General features: G+C 37.5%; 1 protein-coding gene across 4 annotated transcripts in view; it reads right to left on the minus strand.

The window, feature by feature from the left end:
• Positions 1-27,088, minus strand: part of shank3a (SH3 and multiple ankyrin repeat domains 3a) — a 475,306-nt gene that overhangs the window by 181,839 nt on the left and 266,379 nt on the right. For all 4 annotated transcript variants that reach the window (XM_049483671.1, XM_049483669.1, XM_049483670.1 and 1 more), the window contains 3 exons: positions 13,066-13,174; positions 7,484-7,635; positions 6,461-6,628 (listed from right to left, as the gene is read on the minus strand). In XM_049483671.1, the coding sequence (XP_049339628.1) occupies positions 6,461-6,628; positions 7,484-7,635; positions 13,066-13,174 (429 nt within the window). The remainder of the gene's footprint in view (positions 1-6,460; positions 6,629-7,483; positions 7,636-13,065; positions 13,175-27,088) is intronic.

Consider the following 27,088-nt stretch of genomic DNA (forward strand, 5'->3'; position numbering starts at 1 on the left):
GTTGATGGCAGTCTGATTAAAACACTTTACGCTAATTATAAATAACTCCAGTCCTGCCGGGACACACAGCACTGCCCACCGTGGCCTTGACAGTCTGGACTGGACCAATTATGAAGATCCGGTCCATTTCTAAAGGTCTTGGTTGGACAAATAAATATTAAGTTAATCAAATTGATCCATTCTTGAAGATCTGAACTGGTCTATTCCTGAAAGTCTGAGCTGGTCCTTTCCTAGAAGTCTCAACTGGTCCATTCCTAAAAGTCTCAACAGGTCCAATCCTGTAAGTCTGGATTGGCCAACTTCTTGTTGGTCTAGACTGTTTTATATTTGGAGGTCTCAACTGGTCCATTAATAAAGGTCTGGGCAGGTCTATTGCTGAAGGTCAGAACAGGTTTATTCCTGTAAATCTGAACTAGTATATCATTAAAGATCTGAACATGCCCATTTTTGAAGGTCTGTTCTGGTCCATTCATCTCAGTCTGGTCTGGTCAATTCTTGGCGGTCTGGATTAGTATATCACTTAAGGTCTAGACTGGTGCATTTCTGAAGGTATAAAAATGTATATTCCTTTAACCCTTGTGTGGTGTTCGGGTCTGTGGGACACGTTTTCATTTTTCATCAAATGATACTAAAAAAATATTTTTTCTAACTCAAACTCATTGGCATTGGCTCATTTTTTGTGAAAAACATATATCAAAACACATTTTCGATAAACACACACTGTACACATCCCGCCCACCCCCACCCCCCAACCATTTATAGTACATACAGTATGTTTGGTCAAGGGATAATAAACATTGCTTCATTTGTAAATTTGAAACTAAACAAATGTTCTACTCATATCTTGAGTTTAATTCATTTTCTTTTACATTTTATTAAAAAACTAATAAAAAAAGAGTAGCACTTTTTGAAAGAAATGTAACATAAGAAAGGTAAAGGGCAAATATTAACCATGTAAGCTGTTTATATTGCTTGTAATTTAGGTGAAGCAAGCATGTGTAAAGTATTTTAATGTAAAATTGCTTAATTTTGCTGAATTAAATACAAGTAACAAAGTTAATGAGTAACAAAAATATGAACACCACACAAGGGTTCATTCTGGACTAGTATTTCATTAAGTATGGACTACTATATCACTGAAGGTCTGAACAGGTCCATTGCTGAAGATTTAAGTTGGTCCATTCCAATAAGCCTGGGCTGGTCAATTACTAAAGGTCTGGACTGGTTTATTCCTCAAAGTCTGTACTAATCCATTCCTGACATTTCTATCTGGTTTGTTCCTGAAGATCTGAACTGATTAATTCCTGTAAGCCTGGACTGTTCAGTTCCTAAAGGTCTGGGCTGGTTTATTCCTGTAAGTCTAGACTTATTAATTCCAGACATTTTTATCTGGTACATTTTAGAAGATCTGAACCAGTCCATGCCTGTAAGGTTGCACTAGTCAGTCCCTAATGGTTTGAAACGGCCTATTCCTCTAAGTCTTTACAAACCCATTCCTGAAATTTTGATTGGGTCCATTTCAGAAGATCTAACCCTGGACAGGTCAATTCCCAAAGGTCTGGGCTGGTCTATTTATTTGGTTTGGACTGGTAGTGCTGTGTATGACTATGTGTGTGACAAAAAAGCTATTCTCTTTTTCTAAAGTGTATTTTATCTACCCCTAGATATGCTCTGGCTTATACAGTAGATCTACACACTAAGGTGACATGTTCCTTATAAACAGAGACATCTCTCCTAGACAGGACTGACCAGTTGAGTGGTGCCAGTGCCAGCACTTATCTGATCTGTAAACAGGCAAACTGTGCAGACTAGCCATCATCTGTCCTGAACCTCAACTCAATAAACAAAAAACAAAACAAACATCTCAAGCTTTTAAAAACAGCTTGACAAATATCACTATAGCAAAAAACACATCATTACTGTACATGCCAAATAACCCATGGCTTCAGCTATAGTGAGCTAGTACACTTAGAGTCCAGCAAGCAAGATAATGATATCACCAGCCAAGCCATTCGCTGCATGCCCCCACAGCAGACACAGCATTATTTTAAACATTCCAGCAGAGCCTGTTAGGAATGTATCTTTCCCTGCCTTTGGCTCCTGATGAATAATTAAGGAGTACTAACCTGCCTGGCCTGATATTTAAACTACAGAGTGGAGCAAATAGTTACAGGATTATAGTAGAAAGAAGGTCAGTCAGGTGAGGTCAGGTCAGGTCATAAAGCGCTCAGTCTAGCAAAAACCCTCCCAATCCCAGTGTTATGACCTGGTCTAAGGTCAGACCATATCAGAAAATGAGAGAGGACATTCTCTTCCAACAAAACACTAGAGAGAGCTTAGTTGCATGAGCAGTATGACTGTATTGTTAATTAGAGGAGGAACTAGCTCAAATATCTAATCAAATTGAATATGCTGGTTTGGCAGCTTAGCTCTTGATAAGCATTGGGTATGTTTCTATTCAAATTTGATAGTTTAGTTGTTCAATAAGCATAATCAACTACATGACTAAGCTTAATCATCATCATGATCCGTAAAACTATGCTAGTAGATCATCATGATCAGCACAATCAAGCTAGTAGATTCATATTATCAGCAACACCAAGATAGTTGATAATAATGATAAAAAAACAGGCTAATAGATCATCATGATCAGCGAAACCAAATTAGTAGATCAATATAATCAGCAAAACTAAGCTATCAGATCATCATGATCAGCAAAACTATGCTAGAAGATCATCATGATTAGCAAAACCAGGATAGTTGATAATAATGATCAACAAAACCAAGCTAGCAGATCAATATGATAAGCAAAACCAAGCTAGTAGATCATCACGATTAGTGAAACCAAGCTAGTAGATCATCACGATTAGTGAAACCAAGCTAGTAGATCATTACTATCAGCAAAAACAAGCTAGTAGATCATCACGATTAGTGAAACCAAGCTAGTAGATCATTACTATCAGCAAAACCAAGCTAGTAGATCATCACGATTAGTGAAACCAAGCTAGTAGATCATTACTATCAGCAAAACCAAGCTACTAGATCATCATGATTAGTTAAACCAAGCTAGTAGATCATCACGATTAGTGAAACCAAGCTAGTAGATCATCATGATCAGCACAATCAAGCTAGTAGATTCATATTATCAGCAACACCAAGATAGTTGATAATAATGATAAAAAAACAGGCTAATAGATCATCATGATCAGCGAAACCAAATTAGTAGATCAATATAATCAACAAAACCAAGCTAGCAGATCAATATGATAAGCAAAACCAAGCTAGTAGATCATCACGATTAGTGAAACCAAGCTAGTAGATCATCACGATTAGTGAAACCAAGCTAGTAGATCATCACGATTAGTGAAACCAAGCTAGTAGATCATTACTATCAGCAAAAACAAGCTAGTAGATCATCACGATTAGTGAAACCAAGCTAGTAGATCATTACTATCAGCAAAACCAAGCTAGTAGATCATCACGATTAGTGAAACCAAGCTAGTAGATCATTACTATCAGCAAAACCAAGCTACTAGATCATCATGATTAGTTAAACCAAGCTAGTAGATCATCACGATTAGTGAAACCAAGCTAGTAGATCATCACGATTAGTGAAACCAAGCTAGTAGATCATCACGATTAGTGAAACCAAGCTAGTAGATCATTACTATCAGCAAAAAAAAAACTAGTAGATCATCACAATTAGTGAAACCAAGCTAGTAGATCATCACAATTAGTGAAACCAAGCTAGTAGATCATCCCGATTAGTGAAACCAAGCTAGTAGATCATTACTATCAGCAAAAACAAGCTAGTAGATCATCACAATTAGTGAAACCAAGCTAGTAGATCATCACAATTAGTGAAACCAAGCTAGTAGATCATTACTATCAGCAAAAACAAGCTAGTAGATCATCACAATTAGTGAAACCAAGCTAGTAGATCATCACAATTAGTGAAACCAAGCTAGTAGATCATCACAATTAGTGAAACCAAGCTAGTAGATCATCACAATTAGTGAAACCAAGCTAGTAGATCATTACTATCAGCAAAAACAAGCTAGTAGATCATCATGTTCAGCAAACACAAGCTAGTAGATCATCACAATTAGTGAAACCAAGCTAGTAGATCATCACAATTAGTGAAACCAAGCTAGTAGATCATCACAATTAGTGAAACCAAGCTAGTAGATCATTACTATCAGCAAAAACAAGCTAGTAGATCCTCATGATCAGAAAAAAATAACAAGATATCTGATTATCATGATTAACAAAGACAAGCTAGCTGATCATCATGCTTAACAAAATTAAGCCGGTTTACCAGTATAATTGTAAGACCATTATTCTGGCTGACCAGCATGACTAAGTTGATGAACAAATAAGTTGACCAGCAAACCGAGCTGGCTGAACTCATCACTGATATATCCAAGCAGATTAGCAAGCATGACTAAGTTGATTGACTGGCACAACACTGCTGGTTGTGGAGCATGACCAACATGGTTGAACAGCATTGCCAAACTGGTCAATGAGCATGGCTAACATGACAAATCTGGTTGTCAAGCATCACTAAGCGTGACTAATACATTAATATTAATGTATTAATATATTAACATGATCACTAGCTGATATTTTCATTGGATGACCAGTTTTCAACCAACTTGATCTTCAAATACCAAGTTAACGCACAGCAAATCAGATAGCAGCAAAATCTGTTCTTGGGCTGGATTTTTCCACAGGGCAGAGAAGTCCAGCGTTTTACGGAAATTGACATGTATTCTTAATTCCAACCGATGTAGCAGCTGAAGTGATTAATGGCTTGGACTGAGAACAGTTGATTAAACAACTTGAATCAGGTGTGCTACGCCTTGTTTGTACTGAAGACCTGTAGCCACGCTGGACCTTTGCAGATAAGACTGAACAGGCCTGCTTCAGACAGCCCGGGTAAATAACAGGATAAAAATAAATATTAATGGGAACTATTTGCAGAGTAGTGCAATAAAGCTAAATAAAAGGCATTCTTTTTAATAATTTGTATATTTCAAAGCTGAAGATTGTACACTTATTGTCAAAGAAATTTTTAAAAATAGTAAAAATAGTTGCACTCAAAAAGAAGTGTCAGATTGCTATTCAGAAGGAAGATAAAGGTCATATTAACCCTTGTGTGGTGTTCATATTTTGTTACTCGTTTACTTTGTTACTTGTATTTAATTCAGCAATATTAAGCAATTTTACATTAAAATGCTTTACACATGCTTGCTTCACCTACATTGCAAGCAATATAAACAGCTTACATGGTTAATATTTGCCCTTTACCTTTCTTATGTTACATTTCTTTTAAAAAGTGCTACTCTTTTTTTATTAGTTTTTTTAATAAAATGTAAAAGAAAATGAATTAAACTCAAGATATGAGTAGAAAATTTGTTTAGTTTCAAATTTACAAATGAAGCAATGTTTATTAGCCCTTGGCCAAACATACTGTATGTAATATAAATGTGTGTGTGGGGGGGGGGGTGTACAGTGTGTGTTTATCGAAAATGTGTTTTGATATATGTTTTTCACAAAAAATGAGCCAATGCCAATGAGTTTGAGTTAGAAAAAAACATTTTTTTAGTATCATTTAATGAAAAAATGAAAACGGGTCACCACAGACCCGAACACCACACAAGGGTTAACTGAGCTACACATATGGAAGTAGTGTGTAAGCAATGTCTAATACTTGTGTACCAGACCATTTTGGCATGGAGTTGTAGAGGTTCCTAATAGTGCCCTGCAATAATCTATTCCATGCAGATTAAATATTTATACAGTTCCTGCAGATTTTACTGCAGGGGTGGAGTACTGATAGCGTGGCCATTAGCATCCCACACATTTTTCATCAGAAATACTGTAGGTCTGACGTACAGCTGTCTATGGCATGGTATCATCACAGTCTTTAGGGCAAGCTCTTGAGATGGCAGCAGTATGTGTTTGAGCATCATCCTTTTAAACTAGCAGACACGGGTACATCCAGAAAAGGCAAACCACTGGATGCAAGCCCTTATTATTATAATGTTGGGCTGTAAAATTCCCTGTAACAAAGACCAAAGGAGATCTGGCATCATGCATGGTGTGTAACAGCGAACTATTGATCTTGCCGCCGACTACAGTGGCTCCACACATGGATTCGTTGTCCGTCTTCACCAAAACAAAAATAAAGACTCTTTACTGAAGATGACCTACTGCCATTAGTCAGTAAATGGCATGACTTAATGTCTTCTAGGTGCATCTTTTTATTTTGACAATAAGTGCATGTTTGAAATGTTTTAAAATGACTGTAGTTGAATTGCCACATTCAGTTCTTCCACCCCCATGTTTAATAAATCTTTAATGACCATATTTAATATTTTTTTCAGAAAGTATGCAGGGTGCAAATGATTGATTGTGTGTATGTGCGTGTGTATGTATTTATGTATTTATGTGTTACCTGATGGATCTCCTGCCAGCCGTTTTCATCCACACAGCCCACCTGAGCGTGGTCGTGCAGAAGCAGCTCACAGCAGTAAGGGTCCCCCCCCACCATGGAGCTATGATACAGAGGAGTTAAACCACGGCTGTCCTTATAGTCCGGACTCGCCCCCAGGTCTAGCAGCGTCTACACACACACACACACACACACAAACACACACACACAAACATACAGTGCATGCAGAGAAAAGGTAAGACACATTCACTGACACACAACATTCCTATAAGCAAACACTACAGTCTGTCCAGTCAGGGAATTGATGCAAAGTCTTTGGACAGGTAAACATTAACTCCAAGTACTGTTGCATAGGGGTGTGCCATTTCATATCGTACGCGATAATATCGCCAACATTTTTGAATATCGTGAACAATATTATACCCTGAAATATTGTGCCATGTCACACACCCCTACTTATCACATTAGGGTACTGCTTTTTTTTTACTGTTTTTATCAAAATAAAAATTCACACTGTTTTCATTTCCCATTATAGATCTACTAGAGACAGATTATATCTATATATTCTGTATATTTACTTTAATCTTGGATATATGGAGATATTTAATGTGTAGTATTAGTATCACCCCATTCTGGATCATTGACTTCTATTACAACTCTGAATTATTATTTTTTTTTATATCTTAGTTAGGGGTGTGCCATATCATATCGTATGCAATAATAACATTTAATTTTTCATATTTTCATTTTGTTGCAGTAGTTTATTTTTAAAATGAATAATTTTTTTTGCTTAAGTGTTTTGTCATATCGCCAGGAATATCGTTATCGCGAAAATACCAAGAAATATCCTGATATTATTTTAGGGCCATATCGCACACCCCTACTGTTGCATCAGTTAACAGAGGCCCACACTGACTAGGACTACCAGCAGTGTAAGTGTGTGTGTGTGTGTGTGTGTGTGTGTGTGTGTGTGTGTGTGTGTGTGTGTGTGTGTTTGTGTGTGTGTGTGGATGTGTACACACTTACTATGAGTGCTGTATGGTTTTTTGTGCGCACAGCTTTGTGGAGAGCGGTGATGCCATCTCTGGTCCTGAAGTCCAGGTGAGCTCCTCCACCCTTCAGCACCTTAATGAGCTCCGCACAGCCCTCTAGCTGAGCTGCCATCGTCAGTGGGCATTCTGTGCAAGAGAACACGATTAAAAATGACTGACAATAACAGTGAGAAATGGTAAAAATTGAGATACAAGTTTTTTATTTAACAGTGACAATATGGTAAATGTTTCTACTGTACTTTCTATCTATAATTACATATCAATGTTATATGGTATATATAACCCATGCACATTGTTTAAAAAAATACTCAAGTGTATTATTCAGCAAGCAAAATAAATTACAATGGGTAAATTCTACATACACTACTCATTTGTTAACAGTAAAAACTGCAACTTAAAAATATTTAGTAACATATACTTAAAAACTATTGGTCCCCCGCACACTTGTTGTGGAGCTGCTGTTTTGAAGGTAAGATTAGTTCAGCTGTTGCTGTGAGTTCAAAATTGATTTATGTAAGTATTCTAAATTCTATATCAAGATCTGTAATCGGTGTGCTCCTGTATAATGAGGATTTAACCCTTCTGGCACAGGCTGGCTCTAATAGCAGGCTAATTATTAACACGTGTAGCCAATGCTAACCCCTCTGCGCAAAGTTAACTAATCCTAGCTAGGTTCGCTAGCTAAGTAGCTAATGCTGTTCAGCCTTAATAATAGAATGTAATTTTGTCTAGCAAGTGTGCAGGTTCATGAAAAAAATGTTGGTTACTTCTAACAAGCTAGTTAGCAGACTACATGTTGTATTTTGGAAATATGTACATGGTCATGGTTTGCATATAGCTAACGCTATCTAGCTAACTAGCTACTGCTTTCACTGTTGAACATCATTTCAGGCTCCTGACTGAATGAAACGTTCTATTGTTGACTATAAAACACTGTGGCTACAGGAAGATTATTGGTGCATGTTTTAGTGAGTGTAACAGGATAAATGTCGCTGACATAGTATTAGCCAAGTTAAATAACTGGAACTTCTGAGTAAGTAAAGTTTGCAGAGGTTTGTAGCTGTGGTTCTCGCTCCCTGGCATTTTGTTTAAGTAAATGTAACCATCTCTCAATAAGTAGTGGTTAGCTAGTCATATTGAAATATACTATATAATAGTTAACTAATAAACAATAATTAAATAAAGACACAACAATTATGTTAATGTTATTTCATTTGTGAAGTTAATAGTATTGAGAAATGTTGGATTAGATTTACCCTATTTCTTTTAGTATATCACAACTGGTACATTTAGGTAATTTAATATAATATATAATTAGGTTACTTAATATAAGGGGTAAAATCTACTCAAACAGAGTGCAAATTGTTACCTCACATTTATTGAGTAGATTCTATAGGTTGTTTTTTAGAGTGTGTCAACACTAAAGCATTAATGCATGTGAATAATTTGGAATCAGTATTGTGTTCATATATATGCTATTAATTATGCTACCAAGTAAACTGCATTTCACATTGATACCGGGATATCCAACAACGTTATCTAACATCACATTTTTTGTCCATATCATGCATCCCTAATTATAACACTACTCAATTTCATTATCACTGTTTTCCTCTGTCACTGTTTATTTGTTTTGCAACTAATTATACCAACTACAGATGCATGACCTCATTTAACTCAAAAGCAGACCTGTTTAGACACAAAGTCATGTTCCTGTTGTCTGTGAACACTATTACCATAATAACACTCAAATAAACAAACACACACACACACACCCTTACACACACACTGTCCTCTTCTGTCCATTACCCTTCGCAGAGGTCACCCTTAACCACTTTTAAACAACTGCATGAATAATCTTGAATAAACACGAGCAGATCTGCATAAAAACGGATGCAGCCTTCACAGCCTGCGCTGACAGAGAGGTCAGACGTGATCAGCTCACGGTCACCTAGCCAAAACAAACTCTCTCTCTCTCTCTCTCTCTATTATTCTCTCAATCTCTCTACAATTGTGTTATAATACTTATGCATTGATTTACACATCAAAATGAATTAATATAAAATGTATAATATAGTATCTAAGCTGTATCGGTTAATTCATGGTGGATACTGGTGTGCTAAAGCCATGAAACTGCCACATTTGTGTTGAATTGGCTGGTATGGGCTTCTCTCCCAGAGCTCTTCACTGAAAGTACCAGGCTAAATGTAATGTGCTTCAGCCAGATTCAGCTGCTGTTGACCGTCTGACCCACAGCTGAGAGATATGCGTTATGAGAACAGGGTCACAGCACCAATTTACCACAACTGGCCAAAGTCAACCTTTGCTGCTCTCTCAGACACACATACACACTGGCCAGGATTCATATACAGTATATACAAGGTTTATAAGTACAAGGGTTTCCCTGTTTTTTTCTCAGGAGAAAGAATCAATACGAAAATCCATCATGTTCCTTTATGCTTAGATCAATATTAAGAAACACATCCTGTAGCTGGACAAGTCAAGCCAGCATTCAAATAGTAGTTACATGATCTGACATCACAGCAATGAATCCTGTCTGAGGAGAAGAAAGAAAAAAAAAATACCATATTTTTCGGACTATAAAGTGCACCAGATTATAAGGTCTACTTTCAGCAAACGTCTATTTTCTGGTCTATTTTCATACATAAGGCGAACCGGATTATAAGGCATTAAAGCCAGTTAACCAATCTTTTTCACTTTACTCTTTACTCTAGTGTCAGTGGTTTTTAATGTTTTGGTAGGTCAGTGTAGATTTGATGCTATAAAAAAAAAAAAAAAAAAAAAAAAAAAAAAAAACATTTATTTGGGTAAAGTGCCTCCGTTTATTTACAGTAAGATTAGATTTCCAGTATTTTCTCTAAGGGTGAGTTTTCAGCACTAAGGCTTTTTTTGCAGCACTAAGGTTGGGTGCAGCAGCATTAGCATTAGCTGCTAACTGCAGCGCTAGCGGGACGTAAATGAGTGTTCTGGTAACCCAGGGCGCTATCAGCTAACGTCAAACATGCAGACAATTTTATTTTATTTTCATACATAAGGCGAACCGGATTATAAAACATTAAAGCCACCCTAGTAAGGATGCCTCATCGAAGTGAACAAGGGTGTCGATATGTTTCCCTTCTAGTGGGGAAGCTGAGGGAAGCACCTAATTAAACAAAACTGTAATTCTTAAAAAATATATATTTCTTTCAAAGTCAAACAAGGGCTGGATGTTAATCTACACAGATTTCTCTCCTAAAAAAAACGTTTATTTGGGTGAGTAGAGCTTTCATTTATTTATAGCAAGCTTAGATTTTCCGTATTTTGTCTAAGTTTCTCCAGCAATAAGGCTGGGTGCAGCAGCATTAGCATTAGCTGCTAACCACAGCAGCTGGCAGGACGTAAATGCCGCCGACTAGCGCTAGACTGAGGAACTTTGAGTATTCCAATAATTTAGGGCGTTATTAACTAGTGGTTCATCCCACATAGCTTGTTTTAACATGGTAAACATACAGACTACAGTGCAATATACTCAACTCTGAACAGCGAAAGAGCTAGCGCTGCAGTTAGCGGCTAATGCTAATACTGCTGCACCCAGCCTTACTGCTGGAGAAACTTCACTGAAAACTCAGCCTTTTCACACTGTGCTTCAGCGGAGTGTCTTTACTACTCCTTAATACCTGACTGCTACAATTCATACGTGATGCACACAGGATTATAAGGCACGTTTAAAAAATATATATATAGTCTGAAAAATAAGGTAATATGCTTCTCAATAGAGTACATTTATATTGGTAAAATACACCACTGATTTTGCTTATATTCTAATATTGTTGTAACATAAAATGATCAGCCATAACATTAAAACCACTTTTTCTAGAATTATGTAGGCCCTTCTCTTGCTGAAAAAGCAGCTCTGATGGTACATGTCCACTAGCACTTTAGCCTCAAGGCATGCTATTCATTTTGATAAAGAGAGCCACCACATGCAGCAGTGCATGCTGGGTTGCATTTTGTTTAATGCAGCTTTGCACTATAGTGAAAAAGTTCAACAAAGCGCAACTTTATGCACTATATTCAACCATAGAAGAGAAACAAAAAAATGTAAACTGTAGATTACACTCTTAAAATTAAAGTTGACTTCATCTGTTGCTTTTTTAAAAATTAAAACATCACAGACACGCCCACAGGCCTGGCTAAATGCGTTGAAGGAAAGGGCTAGTGGACATTTACCGTGACCCATCAAGTCATGGACTTCTGAAAGTGACCTTATCTTGGTATCTGACACCAAGACTAATGTTAGCGACAGACCCTTTAAGTTTAAGTCCTGTAGTTTGTGAGGTGAGACCTCCATAAGCGTCAATGAAGCACTGTGGAAGCCCATGACCCTGTCACTGGGTTCAGTGGTTGTCCTTTCTTGGGGCATTACACAGACCACTGCAAACAAGAACACCCAACCCCCCCCCCCCCCCCCCCCCCCAACGACCTGCATGATGATTTAAGAAAGTACTGATCTACTCATCCAGCCATCAAAGTTCTGCTCCTCTCAGAGTGCCTTAGAGTCTCATTCATTTTTCCTTCTTCCAACATTTAAATCCACCCCTTTAACAGGTGCCTTTAGAAACAGTTAACCAGTTAATCTTTTTCACTTTACTCTTTACTCTAGTGTCAGTGGTTTTAATGTTTTGGTAGGCCGGTGTAGACTTGATGCCATAAAAAACATTTATTTGGGTGAGTAAAGTGCTTCCGTTTATTTACAGTAAGCTTAGATTTCCTGTATTTTCTCAAAGGGAGATTTTTCAGCACTAAGCTTTGTTAAGCTTTCTTCAGCACTTAGGTTTGGGGCAGCAGCATTAGCATTAGCTGCTAACTGCATTGCTAGTGGGACGTAAATGCCACTCTAAAAAGCAATAGACTGAGGAACCCTAAGTGTTCTGGTAACCCAGGGCACTAAACGTGCAGACTACAGTCCAATATACTCGCCTCTGAGCGGCAAAAGTGCTAGCTCTGTGGTTAGTGGCTAATGCTAATGCTGCTGCTGCACCCAGCCTTACTGCATGCAAGTCCACCTGTTCAACAGGTGCCTTAGAACCAGTTAACCAAACTTTTTCACTTTACTCTTTACTCTAATGTCAGTAGTTTTCATTTTTTGGTAGGTCGGTGTAGAGTTAATGCTATTTTTTTTTTTTTACATTTCAACTTCACACAGATGTTCTCCCCAGTTATCATTGCCAGTTCACATTCATCAGTTAAACAGTAAGGATTAGACTGTCAGACACAGTTTAAGCCTAAGCCTAAACTATATTGTATTTCACTATATATTGACACTAAGAGTTTGACTTTTGGTTTCACCTCAACTGCATTTTGTACAGTTTACACTGCAAGTGTACAGTTTATATTTAATTCCAAGGTCAAGCATGTTCTGCACCTTTTGAAAAGACTAACACACACACACACACACACACACACACACACACACAGAAAAAGAGCTGAGCAAGCAGCAACCACTGAAGTTAAAGACCTTTTTTTACAGGTCTATTCGCATAATATAAGACTTACCCCCGCTCTCAGGATCGTGGAAATTTGGGTCGAGCCCTTTCTCCAGAAACTTTGATACCTTCTCAATATTCCTCTGCTGAACATATTCCATGAATTTCTTCAAGTTAGCCTGTGTGTGTGTGAGAGAGAGAGAGAGAGAGAGAGAGAGAGAGAGGGTAAGTGACTGAAAGCAACACGTGAGGTGACTTAAATAATGTAACAGTGGGATAAAAGCAAAGGCAGGAGAGTTATCTCAAGTGGAAGAAGCATAGACAGAGTAAAGCCTACAGTAGTAAAGGAATTTAATTTTAGCCTCTATCTATCTCTTTCTCTCTCTCTCACACACTCACACACACACACACACACACACACACAGAACGAAAAAAGGGATTGGATCTTTGCTTGCTGGAAGCTGCCACTTTACCCGGCACTTTCTTTTCCAGACAGTACTTTGCGAGGACTTCACCTGCCACATTTCCAAAGCAGGTGGATTTTAACCCAACACATTTAAACCAGGTGTATCTTAACCTGGCACTTTTAAAAGCAACTGAATCTTCACCTGGCACATTTTTAAATAGCTGGAACTTCACCTGGCACATCATGAACCAGGCGAATCTCATCCCATTTTAAAGAAGCATCTGGATCTTTACCATATATATGTTTTGAAGAGGCTGGATCTATTTCTGGTGTGTTTTAAAATAGGCCAGATTTTCATCTAGAACATATAAAAGCAGCTGAAACTTCATCTGCCACTTTTTAAAACAGCTGAAACTTCACTTGGTACTTTTTAATCAGACGGATCCTCACCTGGCACTTTTTTAAAGCGGTTGGAACTGTATCTGTTACACTAAACGCAGTTGAAACTGCAAAAGGCACATTTTAAATCAGCCAGGATTTTTATCTGGCACATTTTATAGGAGCTGGATCTTGACCTGATACATTTGAAGCACATAGCACATTTTAAAGCAGCTGAATCTTTACCCAGCACATTTCAAACTAAATAGATCTTCACCAGGCACTTTTTATTATTGCCAGGCATGCTGTAGGACATACTGGAAGACGTTCTTCTGACTGTTTTTAGATGGGCTGGATGAAGTGTCATTTGTTTTAAGCTCTTACAGCTGAAGTTCTAGCTGCTTAAAAAAAGTGCTGGGTGAAGTGTCAGCCGCTTTAAACTGTGCCGGGTGAAGTGAAGACCTGGCCCACACTCGGCAGGCACAGATACAACCCCTACTGCACACACACTCAGACTGTAATACGCAGGAGATCACTAAAAGAAACAAAAGCAGTCTCACTTTGTTAATGTAATATTCTCAGCCCATAATCCACCACTCCACAGGCAATGACACAAATATTAAAATGCATTACATTTCATACGAGCGCCGCCAGGACTCATTTATGGGATTGCCTGTAATCCAGAAGGAAATCAAATAAAACGGTAGAGTGTTCATCTCCGGCCTGTCACTCACTCCCAGCAGCAGCGCTTTTCTGCTCAAACCACACAATATCTGCTGACTGCAGGAAAGAACCCGGCAGCACAGCCTCTGAAACACCTGCCCCAGTGACAGCCTGCTTACTGACAGCACGAGCCAGCAGAGTTCAACTGTGCTGCTTCATAATCACACACACACCACCTCAATCACACACACACACGCACATATAAGCACAGCTAATAACTTGTGTACGTACACTCCCCCTAGTACACATGTGTACTTACACAAGTCAAAATTAACCTTAATACACATGTGTAATTACATAACCTGTTCCTTTGTAGTTAATCTGTAACAATGTGTACTTCATCAGTAGTTACACTGTAGTTACATGGATTGTTACTGTGTAACTACATAGTACTTAGGGACACTTATCATAAAGTGGGACCTTTCATTCCTATATGATTTGAAACTTTCTGATCTACTTCATGTAAAACACTGCACGATTTGTCAAAAACTCCAGCCAATCAAAGATCTCCAGACATTTTACCAATCATCACATATGCATGCATTGTCACTGTCCAATGAAAAACATGTATCTCTAAAACAGCAACTTTACAACAGAGAGATAACACCTTCTAAACTTTCAATAGGGGCCAATGTAAAAAAGGATTTATTTCAAGCCATTTTGGAGACATTCTATTGGTCCATTCATCAATGCATTTTTTCATTGGACAGCTACGATACATGGTGTGTTCACTTCTGTGTTGTCCACTGTGGTTGTGTTTTTGTAGTAGTTTTAAACCTTAGATTAATAGCTAGTTCTAATTTACTCTCTAGAAATAAATACATTTACGAAAAAGTGTTACTAACATTTAACTGTAGGTTAACTCCTAGCTATTATTAGCTAAGCTAACACTAGGACTGGTGTACCTCTGCTCAGGTATTTGTTGACAAGCTGCGAGATTCAGAAGCAGTGTCTGAAGTGAACAATAGATGAGTGTTAAGAACCTTAAAAATGGTAAATATATATATATATATATATATAATAAAATAAAAGTATCATCATTTAGAGCATTTATTGCCAAAAAATTAGAAATAATTTAAATAACAAAAAAAAAATGCAGAGCTCAAATAATGCAAAGACAACAAGTTCAAATTCATAAAGTTTTAAGAGTTCAGAAATCAATATTTTGTGGAACAACCCTTGTTTTAATCACAGTTTTCATGCATCTTCGCATTTTCTTCTGCACCAGTCTTTCATACTGCTTTTGGATAACTTTATTCCACTCCTGGTGCAAAAAAATCAAGCAGTTCAGCTTGGTTTGATGGCTTGTGATCCTCCATCTTCCTCTTGATTATATTCCAGAGGTTTTCAATTTGGTAAAATCAAAGAAACTCATCATTTTAAATTGGTTCCTTTTTTTTCAGAGCTGTATGTGGTCATATACAGTAGGGGCAGTTTCCCACACAGGGATTTAGCCATGGACTACACAGCATTTTGAATAGAGACTTTCCATTGAAATGAAACTATAGACCTGTTGACTAGACCCTATTACTGTCTGGGGGGACACTGACACATACAGTAGTGTGCTATAGCAATAGTTTAATATTTAATCTACTACTTAACATTATATGGATATAGGATACAGTACAACAAGTACCAAACCTCTTGTAGCAAGACTATGTTCTTTCTTTTCTTTTTTACTCAATATATAGTGCTTATATTACCAGCATAACTGCTGCCACAGTACAGCAATACAACTTCCATGCTCTTGAATTGCAATCAAAGTGTTACATCACTCCAAGGACATGTATTGTATAGTATAGTGTATAAATACTGTAGAAGCACATTCTGAAAGCAGCATTGAGTCAACAGCACTGTGCAGCACTCCTGAGGGAACCTGAACTTAATACATGTCTAAACAGTCTATACTTTTAATAACCAATGAAAATAAACATATACTGTCTGTCTGAACCATGCAAAATATACTGAAATAGTGAATATTGGACATGCACAATGACATGTACAAAAGTGAACATGCATGCTATAAACCTGCTGCTAGACAACCTAATAATAGGCTACACCCTATTTTATATATATATTTTTTACAAGTAATTTAGTAAGAAAATCTGTTTAATGATAAACAAAATACCTGTGCCACCTTGCATCCTTCAAAAAGGGAAGAACATCAGTATCTCTCTCTTTTTCTCTCTTTTTTTCTTTCTCCTTCTTTTGCTCTGTGTCACTCGCCCATCTGCAGTAAAGCAAGCAAGCACCAGTAGAACTATCCCAGTGTCTCAGTCTGCTTACTGCCTGTTACATAACTTCTCAAGATATCTCTCTCTCTCTCTCTCTCTCTCTCTCCTTTCTATCCTCTCTCTCTCTCTCTCTCTCTCTCTCTCTCTCTCTCTCTCTCTCTCTCTCTATCTCTGGCACACACATACACACACACACACACCAAAATGCATTGCACTCATCCAGCATAAAGCAGAAGCTGCAGGTTCCTCACCATGTGTGTTGGTAAATGCTCTGCTCCGCTCTTCTCTCTCGCTTTGATCCTCTACCCATCACACTCCCCCAACTCACACCCAGCTCCAGCACCACCATCCGAGGGTCTCACACACACACACACACATGCACTCACACAAGCTTTCAAACACACACACACACACACACCTATCTCACACACACTTAAACACACACGCACACAAGCTCGTAAGCCGCGCCGCAGCAGCCGCCGCTTCCTCCATCCCTACAGTGATCAGCACCAACTCCCTGCCACTGCCCCTCACTCTCTCCAGCACTCACACTGTTGTTATGGAGATGGAATACAAAAGAAGCGTTAGCCCGGGGAGTCCTGTGTGTGTGAGAGAGAGTGAGTGTTTGTGGATCCAACAAAGCTGCAGAGGAAGTGAGACGAAAAAAAAATAAAAGCACTGGATAATGTAATATTATGTAATTTAACATGTAACACTGTAATCTGTTACTCACCTGACTGTAATTTACTGTAAATGATCATTTACAGCACAGGAATCAAGCTCCAGCACTGTTTACTATATTCACTGTAGATCATTGTGTTAAAAATCACCTGCTAAACTGAAATCTAGGGATGGTCTGATATTGAAGTAGTATTAAAGTGGGTGGGGATTTGGTAAGCTTTGCTACTCGCACAGCTTGTTAATGGGCGTTCATAATCAGCCTAGATTTCAGTTAATGTTTTTGTAGCAACTTCTTGTTCAGCCTAAATTCTGGAGTTGAGTTCATCATCTGCATCTCATTAAAAACAAAAACTCAGTACTCTGAACTCATGTTGGTTTGTTGGCTAGGTCCAGAGAAACTCCAGGTTATTCTCCAAAGTATAAAGGTTGAAACGGAGGATGGATTCAGACTTTTTACTTTGGGTTCGAACCAAAGTAGCAGGTGTGAAACGGGCTGTGAACCACGGTCTGGATCAAAGGACCAGAATTTTGTCCAACCAAAGAGTTGGTCTCGCTCTGAATATACTGAACCATAGTCCAGTTCGTCTTTTGACTTTCAGACCAATTACACAAAGTTGAGTCAGTCTTTAAGAGAGTTTTCACACTTGTAGTTGGTTTCTCTGGTCCGAATCAGTTGATGAGTTCGTTTTTTTGGAGAGTTTTCTCCCTCTGTTTGGTTTGGTTTCACACAGACATAAATGTAAACGCGAACAGGCTGTGTCCTCTGATTGGTCAGAGCTGTCTGGGATGGGAGTAAATATAAATATACAAAAAAAGAGAATATAGCGAGAAGATTCTGTGTTCCAGCACCTATATATATGTGCTTTAACAATGAACACTGAATTGCTGCGCTTTTCATGTTTTCAATTTTTGGCATATAAATATTAAGAAAACTTTGAAATATAGGACACGCCTTCTTCCTATTTCTCAGGGTACCCATATTATGCCTCAGTCTGACCCTCAGGTGACGGTAATGGTAACCGGCATACCTTTTGTAATAACATTTGGCTATAAGAATTATAGTTGGTGACTAGACTCAAAATCTGCAGCATCAACATCATGGATGCTGTTTCCACCACATCAAATTACATTACCTGAAAACTTTTTTTTGAGCGAGCAGTTTATATTATAATTTAACTGTTTTTATGTCCTACATCTTACAATTACAATTGGTCACTACCAAAGCACATTTTTAGGTATTGGAAAAAATGATAAAATTGATTCAAAATATAATATAAACTGCCTACTCAAATAAACATAACTTAAAACATTCTAATACTATTATTTTATGCCAGCTATTTTCAGTTGTTATAATGTTACATACAGTATTTAACACTACAGCCTAAATTGAATAATAATAATAAAAAAAAACAGGATGTTGTGATTTTACCTGTATATTATTTGATACTGAAATTCCTTTTATTGAAATGTCAGGGTTGCAATATGACAGATGTCATATTCTGAGTTCTTTCTCCTCTGTAAAAATAAAAATAACTCCACAATAAAATAAATCTCTTCTAGAGCCTCAGAGGCACAGGATCTCTGTGTCCCCGCTCCAGGTGCCATCACACTCCTGACAGCAGTGCAGCACAGGCATGAGAGCAGCGAGGAGCCTGGCACGTCACCCGGTGTCTGCTGTGCCAGGAATGTGTGCCATCACGCGAGAGCGAGGCTTACTGGCGAGGAAACTGGCAGAACACACGTTTAACCCTGAGGTCATCACACACTCACCAGGATCTCTCTACTGCCACTCATTTCAAGGAATTCTAATTGGGCTAATATGTAAAGTGTGGTGCTGATGTTGGTTCTGGATAATGTAGGTTAATTTAATAATTAATGCTGAGGCTACTTGAATAATGACTTTTAACACTGGGTTACATTTCATTTAACTCAAATCAGCTGCTGCATCTCTTCATAAAAGTCTGACCATCAGTTCAACATGAGGATACAGACACAGCCTTTGCTGTCATGCAAAAATTGTTAACACTGTATGTCCATAATTGACGACACAATCTCTAATGAATGCATTCAGCTATGGAGCACATAAGCATGACATACCTAATGTCAGGCATGGGATACAGAAGAATAAAGCCACCCCCCAAGCACTGTTCCATATCTATCCCATAATTTTGGGGCAAGTTGGTGGGCTGAGGATTAGGCGGAGGCGTAGCAGTAATCGTCCAACATCCTGACCTCACTAAACCCGTTCCAAAATCAAGTTGAAAACTATTTTAAACTCTTTTTCTTTAAAGTGCTGCCACTATAATCAGGAGATCGCCGGTTCGAATCCTGTTCATGCAGCTTGCCATCAGAGCACAAATGGCCTTGCTCTCTCTTGGTGGGTAAATGGTGCTCTCTTTCCCCACATCACTCCGAAAGGTTACGTCAATCAACACAAGGCGTCTGTGAGCTGATGTATCGGAACTGAGTCGGTCGCTGCGCTTTCCTCCGAAAGGAATCAGTAAAGCTGCATCAGCAGCAGTTAAAAAAGAGGTGGTGGCTGACTTCACATGTATCAGAGGAGGCATGTGCTAGTCTTTACCCTCCTTACTAGTAATAGGAGGAGTTAAATACACTTGATCTTAGAAGAAACAATAAATAAGCAGTTATTTCAATATTTTCCCCATGTTTAAATCTGGAAGTTGTTGTAAATGTTAGTTGGAGAGTGTAATTTACTTTTAAAATTGCGCTACGAGCTCTGTTTTATGTACACATGCATTTTTTGACAAGCTGAGACATCAGCGAAAGTCAAAGTATATGTGGAGTAAGAAGCACTAGAGAAATATTACAGAAATCGACATAAATTAACTTTGTTTTACATTAAGCAGTTCTGAAAAGGGAGTTTATGGAGCACCATCAAAGATACATAGTGCAGTAGCAGTGTTCTGTCTCTATTCCAGTCAGCACAGCATCAACATCATTTTGAAGCTGATATTGTTATAGGTAAAACTGCTAGATAATGTTGCTTTAAAGTCTTAATTATTACTGGTGTATTTTAAGTTAACATATATGTATCTGGTACAATACCAGTACAGTGTATGACGCAGTATAAACAGATGTTTTTGTTCTTCAGTATTTTCTCACAGAACAATCTTTGGTTGATAGAGTGTTATGGATTAGAGTAAACCATTTTTCCTCTTATCCTGTTGCCGTCTGCTTTTGTGTGATAAGTATTCTGGTGTTTGGGCATCAGTGTAAGACAGGAATTCAGCTAGCTTATGCCAGGTTCACACTACACAACTTTTTCAAATCGCCAGTCGGTGTTCTGTTTACACTACGTGACTGGTTGTGCTGTAATCACAAGTCCTTCAGTTGCTGAGACTTTCACATTACATGACTGATCAGCGACACAGGGTCACAAATTACACGAATTAACTAGGGGTGTTACAAGACACTAATATCACGAGACCAGACGAGACAAGACACAATATTGGGTTCATGAGAACGAGACGAGACGAGATTTTAAAATAAAATTTTAATGAAAACCTCAAAAATGAAAAATGGCTTTAAAACTAGAGTTTTATTTGACAAAATCATATAACACACACTTAACAGACAGGTTTCTCTCAAATATTGATTTTATAAGAAATAAGAATAAGAATATTTATATTCATATTAAGTCATATAGTCATATTAAGACTATGGTTTGTGTTTTTTTCTCCTAAATCTCTTGTAATTTAACTATGCATAACCATAACCAGTCATATTAAGACTATGCTTGAAGTGCAAACAGAGACAGAACATTTATTTTAAATAAAGTACAGAGCTAGGGGATTAGTCATGTGTAGGATTTACTTACAGTATTTATATATGGTTTGTGTCTTGTTGGTCACTCTCTTACCGTTTATTGTTTCCACTGGAGCCAAAATTCAGCCAGACTTACAACTTAACAAGGGGGTATGCAGCCTATGCGACACATAGGGGCGCTACACTAAAGGGGGCGCCAAATGAAAGCCCCAAATAATTTTTTTCTCAGGAGAAACAGCCAATCAGCTTGCTGGTTTTGCGGAGCTTGGTGGGCTAGTAATGACAGGACATATCTCCTCCACCCCCTCCCTCTTGTCACAACCCTAGAATTAACACATGAGAACTAGCAATGCCAAACCTGAGAATCTCTAAAGAGGAGAATACGCACTTAAAGTGAGTACAAAATGAATGGGTTCATATGAAGCAACTAGGCAAAATCAAAGTTACTGAAATACGTACTTATGTCCTCAACACAGAACTATATATGTATATATATATGAAGAGTTTGATTCCAAAACGCGATAAACGCCATTTTTTTTTAAAAATGAGTTAGAGCCAGAATCAGAATATGTGACCACTCTTGAAAAGCCAATATTCAATTTTCATCAAAACGCCACATCCGCCGTGTAATACTGCCCTGCTTTCTCTCTTTCTTTCCAAAACGCAACAAACGCCAGTCTTGTTTTCCCGCAGAACGCCACATCTCCACTCATCCAATCAAAGCGCAGCATTCCACGAGCTATCTAATGTAAAGGCGGGCTGTTGAGAGTGCCGGTATTTCGTGTCGCCTACTTTCACTTTCGTTTTTCACTCTCAAAGTCCGCGAAAATGATCGGTTTTGATGGTATAGAGGAGCCTGTTCGTGAAGCAGTTATTGAAAAAAAGAGAAAGCCATTAAAAAAGTCTCATGTACGTGAAAAGGTAAAGAAAATGAGGCATTCAGGAGGGGGGAAATGCCCGCTGTCATCTGCAGTTCACACACACACACACACACACACACACACACTATACTACACTACACTACACTACATTACACTACAGCACATTAATGTAACGTGATTTTGGGGATTTTATAGTGTTAATGTCTTGTTCTTTAATGAAATTTTGCACTTTTTCGAAAAGAAATGTTTTGAAATTTGTGTTTTTAGGCCCAATTGTCAAACTATTATATTCAGATGTACAATTTACTGTTATTTATTATTGTATTTTGCACATTATTAGTAAAAAAATATATATGTTGATGCCAAAGGATATATAAGACATTTTGAAAAAAAAAAACTTGGCATGGATTTATTGCGTTTTGCGAAAAACGAATTCTTTTTAAAAATAAATCTTTAAATATTAAAATCTTGATTGGATTTTTTTGTGTTATTTTATCCTTAGTATGGTATTTGATAGTTTGATACAGAAATCAGTGGTTTTCAGCCTACCACTTTCTTGCTAAAGAAAACCCTTTTTTACTCAAATTGCTAAAAATGGATTTATAGCGTTTTGGAACCAAACTCTTCATATATATAATGTTATAAGGTTTTAAACTCCAGATATAAACCTTTTAAACCTAGGGTGCTCTGAGTGTAACTCCAGTATCAGATAACCAACCAATCAGCTCACAGTAGCAGAGAAAAAAACTTGTTTACTTGAAAAACTTGTGTCTTTAGTGTAAAAAAACTGAAATATACAGACATGTGTTATTTGCCTTTTTTTTTAGTAAAATACATTATTGTACTTTTTAAAAGTATAGGAATTCTCAGAACAAGTAAATCATTAATATTTTTAATTTAGGTTTATAGCTTTTGTCTCTATTCACCCCATTCATAAAGGACTGACTTGTGGGCTCCCTTTAGTGTTTAACAGTGATATAACAGGAAGAGAGAAATTGATCAGACTGCTGCTACTAACTCCCAGTTGCTGACTGAGTCAGATATTTAGCATCAGTCAGATATTTTATCTGCCTCAGAGTTTTTGTCAGTGATCAACAAAAACTGGCTACGAATGAAAAACTGGGCTAAACTCGTGTAGTGTAACCCTGGCATTAGGATACAATGAAACTGATATGCCAAATGTCATGAGACAATTTTAGCCAGATGCTGCCGGTCACTATTATTACCACCCACTGCGCTGCACTGAGCTCACGTTGTCTTGCCATGAGCAGTTTGTTCAGCCTTAGTCACAAGATTACACCTCACAATTTTGCAGGTGTGGGATTTTCTGAGCTGTCCCCTGAGGTAAAACTTAATGGTCAATAAGTAAATTAAGTAAACCAACTTAATTTAATTAAATTTTCCTGCTGCTAAAGTATTACTTTAAAACATAAAACAAATCTGCACTTATGACAGGTCTAATAATCCCAGAATCTTTGTAAAAGAGAAACTTTCACCAATCCCACTGATTCAGTCTTGCCTTCACCAGTACAGGAAATCATGTCTATGCGCAAACAGCTGCTTGACACCTTATCAGTGTTTTTACATACGTGATTGAGGAGGCAATTCAGTGTGAAAATGAGCATTCAAGACTTGGCATGTAGGATCAGACTGAGCATTTAGCGTTGAAATGGATCAGTGAGCGGAGCGGGATAAACACTGAACACACAGAGAGCAGAGTTCTTACAAAAACCAACAATGCAGTGCTTTTTTTGCCGCAGAGATTCTAATACAAGCAATCCCACATTTGCCATCTGAATCGCAGCCCATTCTTCACACAGAAACGAGCACAAACACTTTGTCTACGTCTTTTTTCTGTTTTCTACAGGACCATTAAACTCGCTGCAAAGCAGAGTGTGATAAACTGCCAGAGCTCCAAACTCAAGTGTGGAGTTTCTGTCGTTCAGCTGTGAAATGCAAGGCTGCTGTTGTTTCATTCTGTTTACATACAGTACAGCTTTACCAGATTTACTGCAGCATTCAGCAATGTTACATCCCTTTATTTTAATGATAAAGGCTTCAGATTTTCAATATTAAATTTTAACACAATTTGAGACAAATATTATACCATGGGTGAAATTGTTCTAGAGGTTAGGCTGCACAATTTAGCGAAACACTGACATTTAGACGCTGTAATGACTGTAAAAAAGACTTGTCACAATAACCGAGTTATCCTACAATAGTGACTATTCTATTGGCTATTCTAGGCTTCATAATTTTGGTTTAAAGTAACATCCAGGCATGATATATATAAATCACAGAAACAGCAAGACTTACCCTATTTAACAAATAAAGCCATGCCCTCAGCCTATCATCAACTATCAGTGAGTAATCCAGCTGAGAGTACAGTTAGCACCAATCTAAATAAACCAATCTAAATAAATAAACAGGAGATATTCTATTTATCCACATAATGAGCTCAGCCTCTCATCAACTATCAGAAAGTAATCCAGCTCAGAACACAGTTAAACCATCACACTATCAGCAAACACTCACAAATACCCCCCCCCCCCCCCCCCCCCCCCCCCCGACTTAGCTGACCTCCATCAGCACCAGCACCAGTATGTCCAGAGTCATCGCTACACTCATGGCGGTACGTCTCGAGCTGTGAACAGTCAGCAGGTCCTTCACTGGTGTGCTGTAAAACTGCAGCCAGGCTCAGAGTCATGTTTATTTATGCACTCTGACATCAACATGATATAATCATCTTATGAGTCCATTTATGAGCTATTGTGGTGGATGGATGGAGAAAGCCAGCTGGCTGTTGCAGTAAAGAGCAGAGAAGTGCTGCTTATGTAAGAGCAGGAGGCTAAAAGTCTACCCTGGAGAGCGATCCTGAGAGTACACCAACACACACACACGCACACACATGCACACATACACACACACACACTAAAAAATGATGAGTAAAATTTATTTAAAGTTTCGTAAATTTCTGCATTTTTTTTCTTTTTTTTTAAGTAAATTTAATTTCAGATACATTTAAGTAACTTCAACTTGGTTTCAAGACTTAAATGTTACATAGAGTAAATAAGTTAACTAAACTTCAGTCAATCCTTTCTTTTACTAAACTTTACTTATTTTTTTTTGCTGAATCAATTCTTTATTTTAGTAACTTTTACTTAATTTCTGCATACAGTATTACCTAATTACAATTACTTAATTTATACAATATTACTGAAATTTTAAATATTTTTATTAAAACCACACTTTAAAATATTTACATAATCTCAAAGATTTATTTTGTAAACAGACCAAGTCTCACTGTCTCAACACATGAATGGCATGCAATGCATTGTTTTAGCATACAAAAAACAATATATTGCATGCCATCCATGTGTTGAGACAGTGTAATATGTGTGTTTTAACTAAATGTATTTACATTTCAGAAATTATAACATATATCATGTATCATTAATTATTTGAGTAATATTGTATAAATTAAGTAATTGTAATTAGGCAATATTGTATGCAGAAATTAAGTATTGATTCAGCAAAAATAAATTAAGTAAAGTTTACTAAAAGAAAGGATTGATTCAGCAAAAATAAATTAAGTAAAATTTACTATTAGACAGGATTAATGCAGCAAAAATAAATGAAGTAAAGTTTACAAAAATAAAGGATTGAGCCAGCAAAAATAAATTAAGTAAAGTTTACTAAAAGAAAGGATTGACTGAAGTTCAGTTCACTTATTTACTCTATGTAACATTTAAGTCTTGAAACCAAGTTGAATTTACTTAAAGTTTTCTGAAATTAAATTTACTAAAAAAAGCAAATGCAGAAAGTTGCGAAACTTTTTTAAAGTAAATTTTACTCGTCATTTTTTTTCAGTGCAGTTCAAGAACGCATAAATGGCATTTGAAAAGCAGGTCTGTCAGCAGCGTTCAGCATTCCACCTGGAGTGCACATCACAGTACCCCGGCTGCATGTCTAATGCATTAGAATATGCCTGTGGTTATAATCCAGAACCGCCTGCTGGTCAATAAGATCACTGCGCTTATTATTTATCATAAGCGCCAAATCGGTAAAGACATATAATAAGAGTAAAGCTGCTTATACCGGCCGTGTTTACACACAGATGTGCGGCGGGTCACGAGAGCCGTGTTCAGGATTTCAGCAGAGTGGAGCTCTGCAGGAGCGGTGAGGTATATCATTGGAGCCTACAGTCTGTCAGCAGCAGTTTCTGAGCCTCCCACAGTGATAAAGGGGCTACTGGGGAGAAGATGAGGAGGAGGAGGAGGAGGAGGAGGAGGAGGAGGAGGAGGAGGAAGAGGGAGCTATCAGTAAAGGAACAGGACTGACTGATGTTGATGCCAACAGCAATGGGACAAACAGACAGCAGACATTAAAGGGAGCGTAATTAAGACACACTGGAGCTGTATCAAACATCTGGAGCTTCTGTGAACGGAGGCATGATGGAGTGTGCACGTACGTTTGTGTGTGTGTGTGTGTGTATAGGTGTGTGTGCGCGCAAGTGTGTATAAAAAAGACTTTTCAAAACCAGCTAATGTATTATGGACACCAAATTAAACAGAATATTAAATGACAAGAGTACAATAGGATAGAATAGAATGTGACAGGATGATAGAAAAGTGTAAATTATGATGAAATAAAATAACAAGTAAACGATTAAATAGAAAGTGATAGGAAATAATGACGCATGATAAAATTGAATAAAATAGAAGAGCATAGAATATTAACAAAGTATGATGAAATAGTTTCAAATATGACTAAATAGAATAGAATAGAATAGAATAGAATAGAATAGAATAGAATAGAATAGAATAGAATAGAACATACAGCACAAAAAAAACAGCACAAACAGAACTAAAAATTATAGATTTTAACAAAATAGATTAAGGTATAAAGAAATAGTGTAAAATATATCTGACTAAAACAAAACAGAACAAGATATGATGAAATACCATAGAAAATGAATGAACATATTATAATAGAAGAGGGTTT

This window comes from Astyanax mexicanus, chromosome 9 (genome assembly GCF_023375975.1).
Source record: "Astyanax mexicanus isolate ESR-SI-001 chromosome 9, AstMex3_surface, whole genome shotgun sequence".
NCBI classification, from domain to species: domain Eukaryota; kingdom Metazoa; phylum Chordata; class Actinopteri; order Characiformes; family Acestrorhamphidae; genus Astyanax; species Astyanax mexicanus.